The sequence below is a fragment of the Narcine bancroftii genome, chromosome 3 (genome assembly GCF_036971445.1).
Source record: "Narcine bancroftii isolate sNarBan1 chromosome 3, sNarBan1.hap1, whole genome shotgun sequence".
Taxonomy (NCBI): Eukaryota; Metazoa; Chordata; class Chondrichthyes; order Torpediniformes; family Narcinidae; genus Narcine; species Narcine bancroftii.
The window spans coordinates 357,489,451-357,508,661 of NC_091471.1; the positions used below are offsets into that span (position 1 = coordinate 357,489,451).

General features: G+C 41.4%; 1 protein-coding gene across 11 annotated transcripts in view; it reads right to left on the reverse strand.

Annotated features, from left to right (window-relative positions):
• Positions 1-19,211, reverse strand: part of LOC138759488 (dynein axonemal heavy chain 17-like) — a 192,057-nt gene that overhangs the window by 89,998 nt on the left and 82,848 nt on the right. For all 11 annotated transcript variants that reach the window (XM_069929995.1, XM_069929994.1, XM_069929996.1 and 8 more), the window contains 8 exons: positions 18,060-18,185; positions 16,165-16,272; positions 12,081-12,212; positions 6,151-6,311; positions 5,457-5,613; positions 4,243-4,347; positions 3,985-4,142; positions 2,107-2,245 (listed from right to left, as the gene is read on the reverse strand). In XM_069929995.1, the coding sequence (XP_069786096.1) occupies positions 2,107-2,245; positions 3,985-4,142; positions 4,243-4,347; positions 5,457-5,613; positions 6,151-6,311; positions 12,081-12,212; positions 16,165-16,272; positions 18,060-18,185 (1,086 nt within the window). The remainder of the gene's footprint in view (positions 1-2,106; positions 2,246-3,984; positions 4,143-4,242; positions 4,348-5,456; positions 5,614-6,150; positions 6,312-12,080; positions 12,213-16,164; positions 16,273-18,059; positions 18,186-19,211) is intronic.

Below are 19,211 nucleotides of genomic sequence, written 5' to 3' on the forward strand. Positions count from 1 at the left end.
AAGGAGACACATGATCAATTTTGTACATGACGTGATTTGATTTTCCCACATTTTTTGATGGATGCCAGGGTTTTAATGCTACTGGAAAAGCTTGGTCTTTCATAGTACTCAGAGCTGTTATTTGGTTTCATACCTTTGTTGTTCCCAGTGTTTCAGCTACGTCTTGATATCATATTGAGTGAAATAAAATGGTTGAAAATTGGCTTCTGTGATAGTGCAGATCACAGGAAGTTGTTGAGAAGGATCATCATTTGACATTTCTAACTGAATATTCTCTTCTTTTTCTTTGGCTTGGCTTCGCGGACGAATAGTGCATTTGCATCAGCTAGGATGGGATATTCTTGAAGCCTAATTCCCTGAGCCATTTCATTATCAACCATCATTCATGATAGGATGTAGCACTACAGAGATTTGATATAGCCATTGATTGTGGAATTCTTAAGGTCCATCTATTGAATGCTGCTTTCCCAGCTTAAATACCAGAGGTGCTTCTCTATTGGCTTTTTGCATTCCTCTGAATTTCAAAATACATTAATAAAAAGCTTTTGACTTCAGAATTAATTCTTTAAAACATTCTCTTTCTCTTATCTCCTGTAAGTTGCTTTTGCTCAGATTTTGCATTTTCCCAAGTTTGACATTTCAAGAGTTGGTAGCTCTTGGAATTATTCTGAAAAATTATACATATATTTCCAAATCACACTGCCATGCAATTCTCAAGGAAAATGGAAGTGATGGTTTTGCCATAGTTTATTGTTCTTCTTGGGGGCTGGAGGTCAATGACATGAAACAAAATAAATGAACCCAATAGTTATGAAGAAGCAATGAAGGATTGGAGAGAGTACTGAAAAGTCAAGAAATAGTTTTCCCCAACATTCTGAAAATATTAGCCATGCTGTTTTTGGATTTTCTGGCGCTGCAGGCTTAACATTCCACAGGCAGAAAGACCTTTGGTGCAAGAATACAGCCAAATATTAAGTAAATAATTAATAACAGCTCAAGGAAAGGCTTACAAGGTGCTAACGTAGAGCATATGGATAGTAGTGCGAAAGGTTAAGAACAGATAATTATTATGGTTGCGGGGAGGATGGAAATTGTAAAGGAGAAATAACTTGTAGCTAGAAGAATAGATTATGATTGGATGGATGGTCAGACTGTGATCAAAAGGAAAAGAAAATCTGACAGGGATAAATTATGATTGGGAAAGCTTTGCAAGAATGAGGGCAAGGTGTGTAGTTGGGGGCATCTAGGAAAGAGTTGAGAATTCTGTAACTGTCTGCTAACTGCTGTAGAAGTATTTCCTGTATGAATCTGATCCCTTTTGCCTTCTCTTACCTGTGACAAGTTGGTTAAAAAATCCGAAACAAATTGAGACAGATAGCTTCTTTGACAGCCCATTTATTCTCATCTGCTGCCTGTAAACCACCCACCTTTATCCCATCTTGCCTTTATAAAAGTGGAATGGGTGAGAGCTGAGTCATGCTTACAGTTTGAACCACACATATTCAAACCCTGCTCTTCTTGCTACCCAAATTACCTCCTGAATTCTCTTTGACTTTTCAGACAACTGGAATAATGATGAGTTAATTGTCATACATATTGTGCAATGTTCATATGCACCAATATTCTTACTCGTTGTATCTTGTTGATTTAATATCTTGTTGACGTAATAGTTCAAACATGAGTGAAGAGTTAAAAACAAACCGTTTATGGTTCAAGGAACTACAATGAAGCACTGGCACGAATAAAACAAAAAAAGAAATGAAGGGGAAAAACATTCCAAACTTTTAGAAGTGTCTGCTATGCTAGAGATTGGGAATAGTTGTCTCAATCTAAAGTTGAAATTGATGTCAAGCCCATGAAACAATAAAGTACCTGATCAACCATGGATACTGTATCTCCAGACTGTTTTATTAGAACATCTGTCTCATGCAGGTTTAAGTCAAATTTTGTGTTATGTGCTCCTGTGAAGTACCTTGGGATTCTTCTTAATCATGTTAGAAACACTAAATTAATATTATATATTAATGCATTATAAAGATCAATTAATTTTTTGGAGAATGTAACACAGAAGGTTTTTATCCAAACGGAACAATGCTTTGATATTACCTGTTTAGAAAGGAGCTCTTTACAGAGTGTGTACAGTGTAATAAATTTTCTGGCAAGAAGTCTGGCATCAACGAAACCTTCAGCAACCAACATGATTTCACAAATCAGTTCAAAGTCAGGTACAACCATAGCACAGGGTCTAAAATAACAAAATGATAAGCCATTTATTTGGAAATTTGTTGACACATAAATATTTTATAAAGATGATCAATAAGTGGATTGTTTGCATCATTCTCTGATGAGCTGAAGTCCCAGTGTGAAATTGGGATCTATATAAAATTAGAAGCTTCAGAAATTTCACCAAAGCAGAAAAAAAGCATTACATTCCTGAATAAATTGAACAATAAATAAACTAACTGCACAAAAACATGAAGTAAATCACAAAATTCTGTAGACACCATGGTTGAAGTAAAAACACAAAATGTTGGAGAAGCTCAGCAGGTCAAACAGTGTCCTTTATGTAGCAAAGATATAGATACATAACTGATGTTTTGGGCTAGAGCCCTTCATCAAAATATGAGAAAATGCTGACAAGCATCCAAACAAAAGAGTAGGAGGGGGAAAGGGTGGGGATTGGCAAGGCAAGAGATGATAGGTGGAGAAAGGAGGGAGGGGACAGTAGCAATGAGGGGAGGGAGATAGTAAGGCTGTGTGGGTGACAGATCTGGAAGGACAGGAAGTGGGAAGGGGAAAGAAAAGGTGAGCAGGTTTAATGGAGAACAGTAAAGTCAATGTTCAAGCCATGTGGCTGGAGGGTGCCCAGACAGAAAATAAGGTGTTGTTCTTCCATTCTACGGATGGTCAGGGTGGGACAGTACATAAAGCCATAGAAAGATATTATACAGCACAAAAACATTATACCAGAGAAGTTTTACATTGCCTTTGCTGCAGTGTAAATCCTCAACAATGAAAAACACCCTTGAGCAGCTTTCATCATAGACAAACTAATCTGTGGTGAGAAAACATCTACGGCAAAATGAGGCTCTAAGAGGACACTAAATTAAGTCAAAGCTTTTGTTAAAATTACAGTCCCCACATTTGAAAAGTGCAGTGATAAGAATTACAAACACACAAATTAGGAACAGGAGTAAACCACTCAACATTTCTAGCTTCCCTTGCCATTTTATAAGATTTACCCAGGGTAAAAATGTCACATACTACTAGACCCGTGTATAAGGTGAGGGGAGGGCGGGTGGGGAAGAGAGGAGATTAAAGGAGATAAATGGGGCGTTTTTTTTTCACTTACCAGAGTGGTAAGTGCCTGGAACGGGCTGCCAGAAATGGTTGCGGAAGCAGTTACAAATAGTAGCATATAAGAGATACAGGAGTAGAGGGTTATGGATCACACGCAAGCAGCAGCTCTTTATTTTAACTTGGGCATCACATTTACAGACACATGGGCTGAAGGCCTGGTACCTTTGTTGTACTGTTTTATGTTCAATGTAAGATCATGGCGAATCTCTTTTTAACATCAACTTCACAGGTTATTGGAAAATGGTACGTGATTAGATCATACTGCCAGGGGAGGTGGTGGAAGCAGATATGAAAGCAAAAGTTAAAAGGCATTTAGATGGGCACATGAACAGGCAGGGACAAGTGGAATACTGAGTGTAAGTATAAGTGGCAATGGATATTGTGGGCTGAAGGGCACTTTTCTGTGTTGTGCTTTTCTATGACTTGATAAAGAAATAAAAACAGCTCAAATACTCCACTTCAAAGGGAAAATATGAAAAACAAAGAATCACAACCTTTTACATTATTATAAATCACATTGTAGCTATTAGTTTTAATTAAAATGTCAAAGTAACGATTTTGCTGCATATTTTTAAAGACATACATTTATAGACATAAAACTTGTTTAAAAATCTGTTATAGTACCTAAATAATGCTTTCAGATTTTCTGGCAGCTCTGTACGTCCTGCATAACCAGGATTCATAGTGATGAAAATCCCAACTGAAGGGACGAGAACAATATTTTCTCCCAAAAAATTAAATCTTTCCTTTTTGTCTCGTATTGCATCTTGAACACATTTTACCTGCAACATTTATGGTGGCAATTATTCCTTGTCAAGTCGAGAAAAATTAAAATGTTGGTGCTCTCTTTCTATTGGTTACCATTGAAAATCATTGCATTACCTGCACTGCAATTACTGACAGAACTTCCACAGAGATCCTGTTGAATTCATCAAAGCAGCCCCACGCTCCACTTTGTGCCAGGCCTTTGTAGATATTCCCACAGGACTAAATGGTTAAACAAAGAAAATCACCCTTTATAAATGTTGGCCCAAAAATGCATTCGTACAGGAGTACCATTGCAAATTATATATATAACAAAATTGAAAATAGATAAGTTTACAAATCTGCATAAAAACCTAATTAATTTCCTATTTAAAGTGAAATTGAAGGTTTTTTTTAGTCTATTTCTTTTTTTTCCTCTCTTACTTTTGTTTTTGAAACAGGTAAAATAATGAAAAACTAATTGTTAGTTACAAACATGCCAATTACATTAATCATCTAGGACAATTAAAATAACGACTTTAGTATGAAATAACAACTATTTTGTGAAGCTATTTATTTTTTACAAAATTTAGAATACTGACTGGTTACATTACAGGTTGATTTGGTTATCTGAGTTCCCAGGAATGCAGATGGCTACAAAAGGCAACAAACATGGCCACATCCATCACAGACTCTGACAACTCATCCATTGAAGATATTTATGCGAGGCACTGTTTCAAGAAAGCAGCCAACGTTTTAACCTTTTTGGACTCTGTGTCCCTGTTTTCCGAGACTGATTTGTACTGTTGACCCTAATGTAGTTTACTGATGGTCCCAGTAAATGTTATGAAAGGTTAAAAATAGCCAGATCCAAAGGATTAAGCAATCTCCATCACTCTTTTTTTTGTTACCTTCAGCCTGAAGACCAGTATGTTCAAGAACATTTTCTTTCTAATACCTATCATATTCTTAAATCTTCCTTGTTACTCAATCATAGACTGCTATTCACCACAAAATGAAAGCCTCTTTGTACTGTAATGCCATTTTTTTTTGCAATGCAACAACTATGGATATTTGTTATCTTTTTAATTTAAGTGCTGGTAAATGGGATTAATGGGCTGAAAAGTTTATTTCTGTGCTGTATCCCTTCCAAGACTGCGATTTTATGACAAGAAATAAATATATATCTATATATGCGCTCAGCATAAAGTTAAACCTATCGAATTTTGGCACAAGTATTTAAGTGGATTTTGTAAACTATTTTAGGAGGTAAATTAAGCCTTGTGAAGAGCAAACATACTTGAGGGCTGATAAATGCTGTGTAATGTTTCAATTTTATTAAGTAAAATTACCTTATAATCCATTTGTTCAGAGCAGTTGAAAACATACACCATGGTTCCTAAAGCTCTCCCCAAATCTTTTGTTGTCTCTGTTTTTCCTGTTCCTGCTGGACCTGCTGGTGCACCACCCATAATCAGGTGCAGTGATTGTGTTAATGTAATATAACATCTGAATAAAAACAATAAAAAATGGAAGATGAATACTTGGTCTCCAACCCAAAATGTATTGGTTTTGTAATGATCATTTTATTTGGAGGTAGACCTCAGATGATTGCAAGTGAATCAAGTCTGTTAGTGTGGAATTAAAATGGTTGGCCACTGGGAAGTTATTTCAGTGGACAGAATGAAGGTGCTCAATGAAGCAATTTCCTAGTCTGTATCCAATATCTCCACTGCAGAGGAGCACCAAATGCAGTGGGTGGCACCTGCAGATTTGAAAGTGAAATGTTGCTTTACCTGGAGGGACTGTTTGGGGCTTTGAATGGTGGTGAGAGAGAAGGTTGCAGGATAATATGTTGAATCTGGAGGCCGGTGGGTTGATAGGTGAGGACAAGGAGAATTCTGTTCTTATTGCATCTTGGGGCAGAGGAGACCAGGGCATAAGTGCAGACTTGGTAGGTTGTGGACCGGCACTGCTTGTGTATTTTTCTATTCCAAATTATTTGTGTATTCCGTAACCAAACAATACAATTTTAAATGTTCTTACCGATCTGTAAGTGGAGTAATGACCAATCGAGGAGTGTTGCCTAGATACTCATAAGAATATCTGAATTGAGCATCACAAATATTAGCAAAACAGTGCTGTTCTTCATCATCCCAGCAGTGTCTTAGTTGAGATTGCCATGCAAATGCCTGAATATTTTCCACCTGCAAAACAGCCCCAGAGCCCACAAAAAATATCATTTTCTGTTTTATAATTAGTTTTAGGTTATGTGAAAGTATTACCTTCATTTTATGTAACACTTCTTGATTTTGTAATGGAAGCAATCATTTTTAAATTGCTTAAATACAGCTGGACAACTTTTGTCACCTTTGATAAAACCAGGTATAAATCTTATTCTTACTCAAGAAAAGGACACCATGGTATCAACGTATGACAGCAGAGGGCTATTTTCCCCATCATGGCCAGTTCTGTTTCTTTATTAATATTGTCCACTTAGTTCAATGCCCTTTTTAGAGCCATTGAACATTACAACATGGAAACAGATCCTTTCGGTCCTTCTAATCTGTGCCAAACCATTTTTTTTGCCTAGTCCCACTGACCTGTATCCAGCCCATAGCCCTCCATCCCTCTCCCATCAATGTACTGGTCCAAATTCTTCTTAAATGTTAAAAATGAGCCCTCATTCATCATTTCAGTTAACAGCTCATTCCACATTCCCACCACTCTCTGTGTGAAGGTTCCCCCCAATATCCCCCCTAAATTTTTCCCCTTTCACTTTTAACCCATGTTCTTTGGTTTGTATTTCACCTAACCTTAATGGAAAAAAGCCTATCTACATTTACTCTGTCTATCATGTTCATAATTTTAAATACCTCTAACAACATTCCTGTCACGAGAATGTTGACAGGATTTCAGGGTCTGAGTTACAGGGAAAGGTTGTGCAGACTGGGGCTTTTTTCTCTGGAGCGTAGAAGATTGAGAGGGGACTTGATCGAGGTGTTTAAGATTTTAAAAGGGACAGACAGAGTAAATGTGGATAGGCTTTTTCAATTAAGAAAGGGGGAGATTCAAACTAGAGGACATGGTTTAAGATTGAAGGGGGAAAATTATAAGGGGAACATGAGGGGAAATTTCTTTACGCAGAGGGTGGTGGGGATGTGGAATGAGCTTCCGGCAGACGTGGTCGAGGCGGGATCATTGGTTACATTTAAGGAAAGACTGGATCGTTACATGGATAGGAGGGGACTAGAGGGGTATGGTCCGGGTGCTGGTCAGAGGGACTAGGAGGGTGGGGATTTGCTACGGCATGGACTAGTAGGGCCAAACTGGCCTGTTCTGTGCTGTAAGTGGTGATATGGTAATATGGTTAAATCTCGCCTCATTCTTCTATGCTCCAGGGAATAAAGTCCTAACCTGTTTAATCTTTCCCTGTAACTCAGTTCCTGAAGTCCAGGCAACATCCTAGTAAATCTTCTCAGCACTCTGTCAATCTTATTGATATCTTTCCTGCAGTTAGGTGACCAAAACAGCATTATTGTTCATGCACTATTACCTGTAATACTTTTCTAAATACTTATCCACCTGTTTTTGTTATTATTTTTATTATTCAATCTCTCTCCACCCTTGCAGTCTGTGCATTCTAGTAGAAGGATGAAAAGTAAATGCATAATTAAGAAACCCAGGATAAAGAAAAAAAAAGAGAAGCAATATGGCAACTGAAGGTGGGTGAGACCCATGAAAAGCAGTGAAGGAAGGTACTAAAAAGAAATTACAAAGGCAAAGTGGGGGCCAAGAAATATCACTAGAAAATAGGATGAAGGTGAATTTTTGAAGCACTTTATGTGAGCATGAATAGATACTCTTTGGAACAGAAGAGGCCACATCTGTGCATGGAACCAGGAGATGTGGGAGGGGTTTTCAATTAGCACTTCTCATTTATATTCACAAAGGAGAAAGTCAAACCAGTGGAGGGTTCAGACAGAGGGACAGTGATATTCTGGACCTAAAGTGTTAGGTGTTTTGGAGCACATAAAGGGTGTGATAGTACAGATTCTATCACCAATGTGTATATGTACAGATGGTAGTGTAGGATGACTGTGATTGGCTGGAGTGTAGCCACATCTACTGGCAGGTCTTAAAGGATTGCTCCTAGCCAGACCAGGTCATTCTGGACTGGTCGATGTACTTGTGATATGCTCCATTCTTTTAGTTAAGAAAAGCCTTGGTTTGGACCAACAAGTCTTTTGGTTCTTTCGATGCGCACTACAATTTTATTAAACTAAAAAATTTTTTGAAGGGATGGAGCATATGCTACGGCTGCAACATCTCGACATTGACCCACAGTCAGCTACAGCCTCGAATGACTTTAAACACTGGGTGAGATGCTTCGAAACATACTTACAGCTCTCTGATCCTGCCGTGATAGAGGACAACCATCGACTACTAATATTGATGACTATGGTGTCCCCAAGAGTCTATCAGAGTGTCCAGGACCCGACCACTTATGCCGCAGCCATGAAAGGGCTGAAAGGGCTCTACGAGCGACCAGTGAACAGGGTCTATGCTTGGTACAAACTTGCTACAAGGAGGCAACAGCCCGGTGAGTCCTGTAAAGCTTATATTCAGGCACGAAGGGCAATGGGCAGGGACTGTATCTGCACAGACAGAACTGCTGCGGCGACCACAGATGATCTCATTCGGGATGCCTATGTGGCTGGGGTTCGATCGAATGAGGTGAGGCAGCGCCTGCTAGAGCTTGGGGGAGAAAACATAGAGGACGTGATCCGGATCGCAGAGACGATGAAGGCTGCGGTCTTAAGTATGGACATGTACTCTCGGGGATGGACCCCACACTCTGATGTGAGTAGGATGCCCTCCCTCTACCCTACTGATGAGTACTCCTGCTTCCCGTTCGCTGTGCCCTGCTTGGACATGACTGCCTCCTCAGTTATCAAGACCCTGCACAGCATCTTCGCCATCTTCGGGTACCCCAGTTACATCCACAGTGACGGGGGTCCTCATTTATGAGCGCAGAGCTTCTGGAGCATGGTATTGCTTCAAGCAGGACCACCAGCTATAACCCATGTGGTAATGGGCAAGTTGAAAGAGAGAATGCCACCGTCTGGAAAGCGGTTACGCTTGCCCTCCGGTTCAAAGGTCTCCCCACCTCTCGCTGGCAGGATGTGCTCACTAGTGCCCTACACTCCATCAGCTCCCTCCTATGCACCGCGACCAATGCCACCTCCCCCATGAAAGCATGTTCTCTTTCCCGAGGAAATCCAAGTCTGGTACGACCATACCGGCATGGCTCACGGTTCCCGGTTCAGTCCTTTTATGACGCCACGTCTGGTACTCTAAGAACGACCCCTTGGAACTCTAAGAACGACCCCGAGAGACTCTGCTCCATGCGAACCTGCATTATACCTATGTTGAGTACCCGGACGGATGGGAGGACACAGTCTCGGTAAGGGACCTAGCCCAAGCTGAATCAGGCACAGCAGTGCCTTTAACCCAAACTCCCCCTATTCCTTCTCCCCCAGGTCATGTGCTTGAACAGAGGGACCAGCACCACACCACCAGCTCAGGCCAGACTGTTGACAACGCCGATGGGGAATTGAGCAAAGCAGTGGCCGCACCCTACGGGCCTGCTGACGACCCGACTCCGGCGACCCCAATCCCGGTGCCACGACCAGTATCTCCATCCATCCTGGGTCGGTTCTCAAAGAAGGGGTGAATGTGATAGTACAGCTTCTATCACCAATGTGTATATGTACAGATGGGATAGGATGACTGTGATTGGCTGAGAGTGTAGCCACACCTCCTGGCAGGTCTTAAAGGATTGCTCCTAGCCAGACCAGGTAATTTTGGACTGGACGACCTATTTCTGATATGCTCCACTCTTTTAGTTAATAAAAGCCTTGGTATTTATTTAACAAGCCTTTGGTTCTTTCGACGTGCTCTACAATAGGTAAATCCCCAGAGCCCGATGATATGTATCAGGCTGCTCAATATGTCAAAGGAGATTGCTAGGGCTCTGAGATCGGATGCACAAGAAGCGTTTTCTTCAAGTACTCTACTTTCACTTCTGTAGTTAAGCATTATACATTGCTGAACGCCTACTAAATGCAGGAAATTAACTTGTTCAGATCTCACCCTTGAGCATGTGGGCAGGTATGAGCTCTGAAATGGGTCGTGAAAATTGAGCTTGTGTGTTTCTCACAATCCTTTGTGTAAGTCATTTGTACTCCTTACTTTTGTTTTGTAATTGGTGCTCATCTTTCACAGCTTGTTAACCTTCTGACCAGAACTTTGGTCCAAACTTAAGTGGTGAACAAATTATCAGCTTTTGAAGATCATTCTTAAATCCCCCAAATATAAAGCCATCTTATCTGGCCTGTTCCTGTCTTCTTCTTCTTTGGCTTGGCTTCGCGGACAAAGATTTATGGAGGGGTAAATGTCCATGTCAGCTGCAGGCTCGTTTGTGGCTGACAAGTCCGATGCAGGACAGGCAGACACGATTGCAGCGGTTGCAAGGGAAAATTGGTTGGTTGGGGTTGGGTGTTGGGTTTTTCCTCCTTTGTCTTTTGTCAGTGAGGTGGGCTCTGCGGTCTTCTTCAAATGAGGTTGCTGCCCGCCGAACTGAGGCACCAAGATGCACGGTTTGAGGCGATATCAGCCCACTGGTGGTGGTCAATGGGGCAGGCACCAAGAGATTTCTTTAGGCAGTCCTTGTACCTCTTCTTTGGTTCACCTCTGACACGATGGCCAGTGGAGAGCTCGCATATAACACGATCTTGGGAAGGCGAGGGTCCTCCATTCTGGAGACGTGACCTACCCAGCGCAGTTGGATCTTCAACAGCATGGATTCGATGCTGTCGGCCTCTGCCATCTCGAGTACTTCGATGTTAGGGATGAAGTCGCTCCAATGAATGTTGAGGATGGAGCGGAGACAACGCTGGTGGAAGCGTTCTAGGAGCCGTAGGTGATGCCGGTAGAGGACCCATGATTCGGAGCCGATCAGGAGTGTAGGTATGACAACGGCTCTGTATACGCTCATCTTTGTGAGGTTTTTCAGTTGGTTGTTTTTCCAGACTCTTTTGTGTAGTCCTCCAAAGGCGCTATTTGCCTTGGCGAGTCTGTTGTCTATCTCGTTGTTGATCCTTTAATCTAATGAAATGGTGCAGCCGAGATAGGTAAACTGGTTGACCGTTTTGAGTTTTGTGTGCCCGATGGAGATGTGGGGGGGCTGGTAGTCATGGTGGGGAGCTGGCTGATGGAGGACCTCAGTTTTCTTCAGGCTGACTTCCAGGCCAAACATTTTGGCACTTTCCGCAAAACAGGACGTCAAGCGCTGAAGAGCTGGCTCTGAATGGGCAACTAAAGCGGCTTCGTCTGCAAAGAGTAGTTCACGGACAAGTTGCTCTTGTGTCTTGGTGTGAGCTTGCAGGCGCTTCAGATTGAAGAGACTGCCATCCGTGCGGTACCGGATGTAAGCAGCGTCTTCATTGTTGAGGTCTTTCATGGCTTGGTTCAGCATCATGCTGAAGAAGATTGAAAAGAGAGTTGGTGCGAGAACGCAGCCTTGCTTCACGCCATTGTTAATGGAGTAGCCATAGATTAATCCTATTATTTCTTGTACATGCTTACACATGGTTTGGGGAATAATCAAGATTACTAAACTTTAAGTGTGAATGCTAACTTCCTGTTCAGCTCGTAATACTGTCTGGGAGGACTCCCACCCCCATGTCCCCACTATACTCAAATCTTAAACGATTATTCTTCTGTCATGCAAACATGTTTAATATTATTTCAAATACATCTGTTACCCTGGCACCACACAATGCAGAACTCACAATTGCTATTAATTTGACTATTAAATCCATCATAATTACTGGCCACTACCATTTTGCAGTTGGTATGACATGAACAACTGATAAATACAAAATAATAGAAAGTAGTATAATATCACTAACCTTAGTTGTAATCAGTTTATTTATAACATCACGAGCATGCACCTCTATTGTACAAATCGTCATGATCTTTTGCCTGTCTCCTGCTGTCAAATTGCCAATCAATAATGTGATAAGTACATTCAGTTGACTAATCTGTCACAAAAAAAATTGAGATGAGGATAATCTTTATTTAGCCAAATTTGTGATCAAATAGATTAGCATAACTATTTCAATGAAATAATGAAAACAGAAAAGAGAGCAGCACTGTAGAAAATTAAACAGATCAAAGACTTATCAACAGATGTTGCCTTATATCCTGAGTGTTTTATTCATATTTCTAAATTTTGCAATTATCTTAATGTTCAAACTTTAATAGATTTGTCAACTGTATGTCAGTTGAATAAAGTATTGAAGTTAAAAGAATTTAAATTGCTGAAGATGCAAGATGAAAACATTGAGAGTATTCTCAATGGGAATGGGAATGTAAAAAATAGAGTGAACCATGAACTTGTTGCGTACTTTGTTGGGGGTGGTGCAACCAAAGCTGCTGGTGTAAACAATGTGATGTGCAGGGTTAATATGTGTTCATATGCATGTGCGGGTGTGTTAAGCGTCAGTGTATAGATGATGATTCACAGATGCTGGAGAATAAGAGTGAGAGTGTCAGGATCACCTGTGCGGTAGTGAGCCAATGAGAAGGTTAGAGGAGTTTAGCTGGGGAGGTGAAGAATGCAATGTTGTGCCTAATGAACCATAAAAGAAAGTTAACATTATGGGGTGCTCGTACCAAGCAGCTATGGAGATCCTCAAGGCTCAGTATTGCAGGAAGTTTAATGAGGTCTCTGCCAGGCATCTCCTGGCCACCAGAAAACAGTGATCTGATGAGTCAAGTACCAAGTGCCCACGGGCCCTCTGGATCCCTCCAGAGCATGCCATTGTAAGGCCGAGTCGGCTGCCCAGAACGCAGAGGACCTCATCAGAGACGCCGACATGGGTGGTTTCTGCTCCGGGAACACATGGCAACGGCTATTGGAGCAAAATGTTCTTGATCTGCCAAGGGAGGTTGAACTTACAGAGACACTGGAGGTGGCTCTCCAGAACTTAGATAACTACTCGACCGCTTGGTCACCATGGGCGCCGCTGTCCTGGGGCTGGTCCCCTACACCATCCCACTACTCTAGTGATCTGATCTCGGCCGCCATTGTGGGAGACCTCTCCAAGTGCTACTTTTGCGGGTAGGGTCAGCATCTGAGGAAAGCTGCCCTGCCAGGTTCCAGAAAAAGGGACATTACGCCAAAGTCTGCCAGTCCAAACCATCCGTGAAATCTAGCAGCACCACGTGCAGGCAGTCGTCGCTCCTGGCAGCACGATCGACGCCATTTTCCCTGCACTCCAGTGACGCCATGTGTGAATCATGTGGGCCGCCATTTTGGACTCTGTGCCAAACGCCATCTTCCCAGGCATATGATACTAAGAGGGGTCAAGGCCGGCCATCTTAGGCTCAGGGCAGCCATCTCAGGTGCGGGAGCACCCTTCAGACTTGGACAATGAATGCATACTGGCCTCCATCACCCTGAAGCAGGAGGCCCCACATGAACTTGCCAGGTCCACAATGGACCTCCAGGTAAACGGGTGTGATACCAACTGTTTATTCGATAGCAGGAGTACAGAAAACTTTATCCAACCCGATAAAGCTAAGTAACTGTCCCTTAAAGTACGGCCTGCCATGTACAGGATATCTCTTGCATCCAAATCGTACAAGGCAGCCACCCTGGGGTCCACATCGTTGTAAGTAGGGAGCACTCTGTCCAACTTTTCATAGGCTGCCCACACTTAATCAAGTGGGCAAACCCACTACCTTCTTCTCACCAACTCTCCAAGGCCCTGAAATTCACCCCTCCTCTGTTGAGAAAGAGGCCCAAGCCATGTGGAGGTTCTACACCATTGGACGCACTATCTCACAGGGAAACAGTTCACCATCCTCACAGATCAGCGAGCAGTAGCATTCGTGTTTAATAATAAGCAAAGGGGCAAGATCAAGAATGATAAGATCCTCAGGTGGAGAATTGAGGTGTCCACTTACAATTATGACATTCTTCACCGACCTAGCAAACTTAATGAGTCCCTGGATGCTCTTTCTTGAGGAACTTGTGCTAGTATTCAAATGGACAGACTGCAGGCTCTCCACAATGACCTTTGCCAACCTGGAGTTACTCAGTTTTTCCATTTCATCAAACCTCAGAATTTAACATAGTCCGTTGAGGAGGTCCAGACTATAACTAAAAACTGTCATGTCTGTGCTGAATGCAGACCCCATTTCTACCGGCCGGACAAGGTGCATCTAATCAAGCCTCAGCATTGATTTCAAGGGACTCCCTCCCCTCCTCTAACCAGAATGTCTTCTTCCTTATAATCATCGATGAATACTCCCATTTCCCCTTTGCCATACCTTGCCCATACATGACAACGGCCACAGTTATCAAGGCCCTCCGGAATATCTTCATGCTCTTTGGGTACCCTGGCTTCATCCACAGTGACCAAGATACATCATTCATGAGTGATGAGCTACAGCAGTACCGACTGGCCAGGGGCATCGCCACGAGCAGGATCACCAGCTACAATTCTAGGGATAACAGGCAAGTAGAAAGGGGCATATGCAAGGGGCTACGGGTAGGATTGGTCTCAGGACTCATGTCCAGCTGGAAGCACCCAATCATGGCATAACAGTGCTTACCACATGCCGTTCTCTCAACAAAGATGAGAAAGAAAGCAGCAGAAATTATGTACAAATAATTTAAAAAAAAACACCATCAGGATTAGAGCCAGATCATTTTTTGCACAATATATTGACCTTAGAACATTTTTCATTGGTATAAGAAAAGTTAGGCTAAAAATGGTTTCCACTTGCAACTAATGGCAAGCAGACAGTTCAATCACCAATAGTGAGTGGGTGGCCAAAATTGGATGTAAAATTTCAGCAAGCTTTTGGCACTTGTACTTTCAGGGCACGACTGGTAACATATTCTTACTTCACAGGGATCAATTTCAGTAACAGATATAGCAAGTAAAGTTGTGTGTGTTAGAGATTTTACAACATCTCTTTTCATCAATTATAATGATCAATTATTTCAAGAACAGACATCAGAGATGTTACCAAAATAGACATAACCACAATGGAGGTATGCAAGTATGGAAGTTCAGTGGATACAACTTACAAGAACTACAGAATATTGGGAAGTGAGTACTTTATTAAAATGCTTCTATTTAGATCAAAAGGCAACAAGATACCATCCACATATTATGTGGCTTTGTTGAGAACTATGAAAATCTTCGATAAATACAACAGAGAAATATTGTGGAAGACTGAAGCTTGAAAAACATGTTTTTTGGATTGATCTGTTAAATAATTGTCTTGTGAATAGATAATACACAGGCATTCCAATGACACAAGCCTGTGACTGGAAATGCCACAGTCCGTTGGAGAGTTCTTTGGAGAGTATATCACTGCATGTTGGGAATGTATCAGATAGATACCTCAGCAGATGGATTTGCCACAGGTGGGGAAGAACAGGCTGGCAATGGTTAATAAAGAGAAAATAAATCCAATGGGTCACCCTTCATCATAATGAAAAGATGAACAATGTCATCAGTCAAATTGCTTGTGAGAAAGCAAAGATATGAACAGATGTACATGGAATACACCATCAAATAAAAAAAGAAAGGAGGCACGATTTTGCAGCACCTTTTGATAATACAACATTCCTAAGCTGCCTTCAGCAAAAGAATCAAGAGCGACTCAGTGGTGTTACATTTTGCAGTAATTTCTCTGAAGAAGTGGCTTGTACTAGTTTATGTGCGTAAGGAGACTAAGTGATACTTTAACATCTGCCCAACTTAACTGTGGACACTGTCTTAATGAAGGGTTCTGACCTGAGCTTTGACAATTCTTTTTCTCCCAGTGATACTGTTCAACCTGCTGAGTTTCTCCAGCAGATTAAGTTTTGATCGATTTAACTCTCAGATTCTCAGCTGATTTGCCAAAAAATAATCAGAGGTTCATCAATAATACTAATAAAAGGAAAGAATGCTTCAAGATAGAACAAACCTGCTTTTTCATATAGTCTTTCATTGCATTTTCATAACCTTCTTCCAATTTTGCAAATGTATTGCTAACTTCACCATTCCAAATAATTTGTGTACCAGTCAGAGCAATCTGAAATAAGTATTGCAACAATGTGAACACTGGATAAATGCAAACTCCACTCCCTGATTCTTCGTCTGGGCCATCCCCACTCTCTCTCTCTCTCTCTCTCCATTTCATACTCAGCTGTCTACTCTATTGCTCTGCCCCCAGTTCTCCACACCCCATTTGCCTTTTCTCCATCTTTCCCCACCACTGCTCTCACCATAGCACTGACCTGACTTGACCTCACATTCCGGCCCTAAGAGCATTCCCCCCCCTCTGTCTGTCCTCTCCCCCTCCCCTCTTTCCACTGATATTTCCCACTTCCCTAAGCCCCATTCCTCCCACCTGATACCATGCTTGGTTTCAATATTAATCCCTGCCAGGCCTTTACCATCCCTCCTGACCTCCCCATCTCCAATGCTGAGGTATCAGTCTTGAACAGAGGCCTCATCTTTGTGCTCCTGCATACATGTCTCAATGAGATCCAGGCCAGCCAAGATGTTGAGCTCTTCTGCTGCTCCGTGTCTCTGTAGCTATTTCTTTATTAAGGAGACCCAATCATCAACTGATCACCCTTCCTTACATCTCCACCACTATGGGACACTCTTTTACCCTCTCTTGACCACAATAATCACTTGACTTCTTCACCCCCCTCATCCACCTTAACCTCACCCTTTCCAAACACTCAGCACTCTACTTTCTTTGCCACAGCTCCAACCTTACAATAGTGCTGTTGTGGGTAGCAAGGAAGGTAATCAAAGGCAACAACATGATATGGGGCAGGTGGAAAGTTGGACAGAGCAACAACAAATTAAATTTAATCCTGACAAGTTCAAGGTAAAGCATCATGGGAGAACAAACAAGGGGAGGACATTCACAATAAATGATAGGACCTTAGATGTACAAGTTCCCCAATGACAGCTCAGGAGAGATACAGTGATGAGAAGATCAGTGGAATTTTTACCTTCATTATTGGCCCTGGCATAGAATATTAGATCTGGGAGATCATGTTATAACTTTAGGAAACTGGCCAGGCCATACCTGGAACTTTGTATGAAGTTTTGGTCGCCACACTGCAGGAAGGATGGAGATGGGATTCACCAGAACATTGCCTGGCTTGGAGCATTTCCAATCAAGTTAATGGAGATAATGGGTTGGCTGGATTTGCATTCCTTGGAGTGGAGAAGGCTGAGGGATAATCTGGTAGAAGTATACAATTCTATTTAAAGGATACAAACAGGATAGAGAGTAAAAATCTTGATTCCCCTAATAGAGATACAGAAGATGGAACTATGCGGTATAGGAACTTTGGTCCTTTATTTCTGTGCTGATATTTACACTAATCTAAACTAATCCCATTGGCCTACACAAGGTCCATATCCTTCTATTATCTGCTTGTTTATGTGTCTATCCAAATACTTCCTAAATGTTGCTATCGTATCTGCTTCTGGCTTCTGGTGAAATGAAGAATGTGATCAAACACAAGAGGGCACAGAAAGAAAATTCACAAGGATGTTGCCTGGACTGGAGACCCTGAGTTATCAGGAGATTATAGAGGCTGGGACTGTTTTCCCTGGTGAAGGAGGCTGAAGCTAAAATCATGAAGGGCATAGATAAAGATGGACTGTCAGAGTCTCTTTTCCAGGGTAGGGGAGTCTAGCACACCTGAGGCCATAGGTTTAAGGTAAGAGAGGAAAATTTTAAAAGAACTTGAGGGGTAGGTTTTTGACACAGTTGATCTCAACCTTACAAGTTCACAACAAAATCACAGCAAACTTTAACCAAAAGAATGTGACATTTGCTCCTATAATTACTTGTGCAGGGTATTCAAATATCCATGGTTCTCTAGGCTTTTCTTCATAAGCAATTACAGCTTCAGCAATTTCTTGACGCAATGTGGCACGCATTCTGTCCAATAGCCGATTTAACCAAATTTCAACCTGGTGAACAAAGCATACATAAAAACATAGGTTGGAATGAAATAGAATTAGCGACACATATGTACGACTGAAGTAATAATATTTATTCCAAGTGTTTTGTAATCAGTGTGTAACAGGAAATTAGGTTAATTTAAAATCTAGTTTTTGTTAAAATACAGAAAAATACAGCAGACAATTTGTGAAATTTGAAAAGAGAAAATGCTGAAAATACTCAACAGGTCATACAACATCAATAAAAACTAAAACAGAAACAATGCTTTAGGTCAAAAGCCTTCCATTAGAGCTGGGAAATATTAGTAAACAATTGTTTTAAGTTGAAGAGATGGGGAAATTGGTGAGAGAATACATTGATTGTCCATGATTGGCTGGAGACCAAGAGGGACTGCAAATGACAAATTGTAGTGGGCTAGCTAAAAGAGTATAGAGAAGGCTTGTTAATTACACCTTTTCTGTCTGGAGAAGGTAGAAATAAGAGATGAATCAGAAGACAGGAGAAAACAATGAAACAAGGTGCAACAAAAATACAATAGTTGTAAATTTGCAATAAAAGAGAACACTGGAAAAACTCAGTAGTTCAAACAGCAAGAAAGAAAAAGAAAGTTAGTATTACAGGGAAATCTTTTCTCTCCCACTTTGCCTTTGAATTGTAAGACATGCATCATCAGATAATCTGGGATGAGTCAACATGGACCTCAATTGTTCTTCAATAATAGAAGTGAGTTGAGGTAGTGAATTCTATTTGCAACCTAGCAGGAGGTATAAAAATAATGAGATAACAACTTCAGTCAGTGCCAGAATAACCCTGCACAAAGAACCTTTTTCACCTGCACTATTCTTCTCCAATCTATTCAGATTGCTCTGACCTCTCAGACGCACTCCCTCAACTTCCATCAATGAAACATCCATTCATTCAATGACAACATTTCCCAGTATCTAGAAGAATTCTGCAGGTCTTTTAGTGTGTTCTTTTAAGAGCCTGGTGCAATCATTGCAAATAGTTAAGTATTTACTACACATAAAAACGGA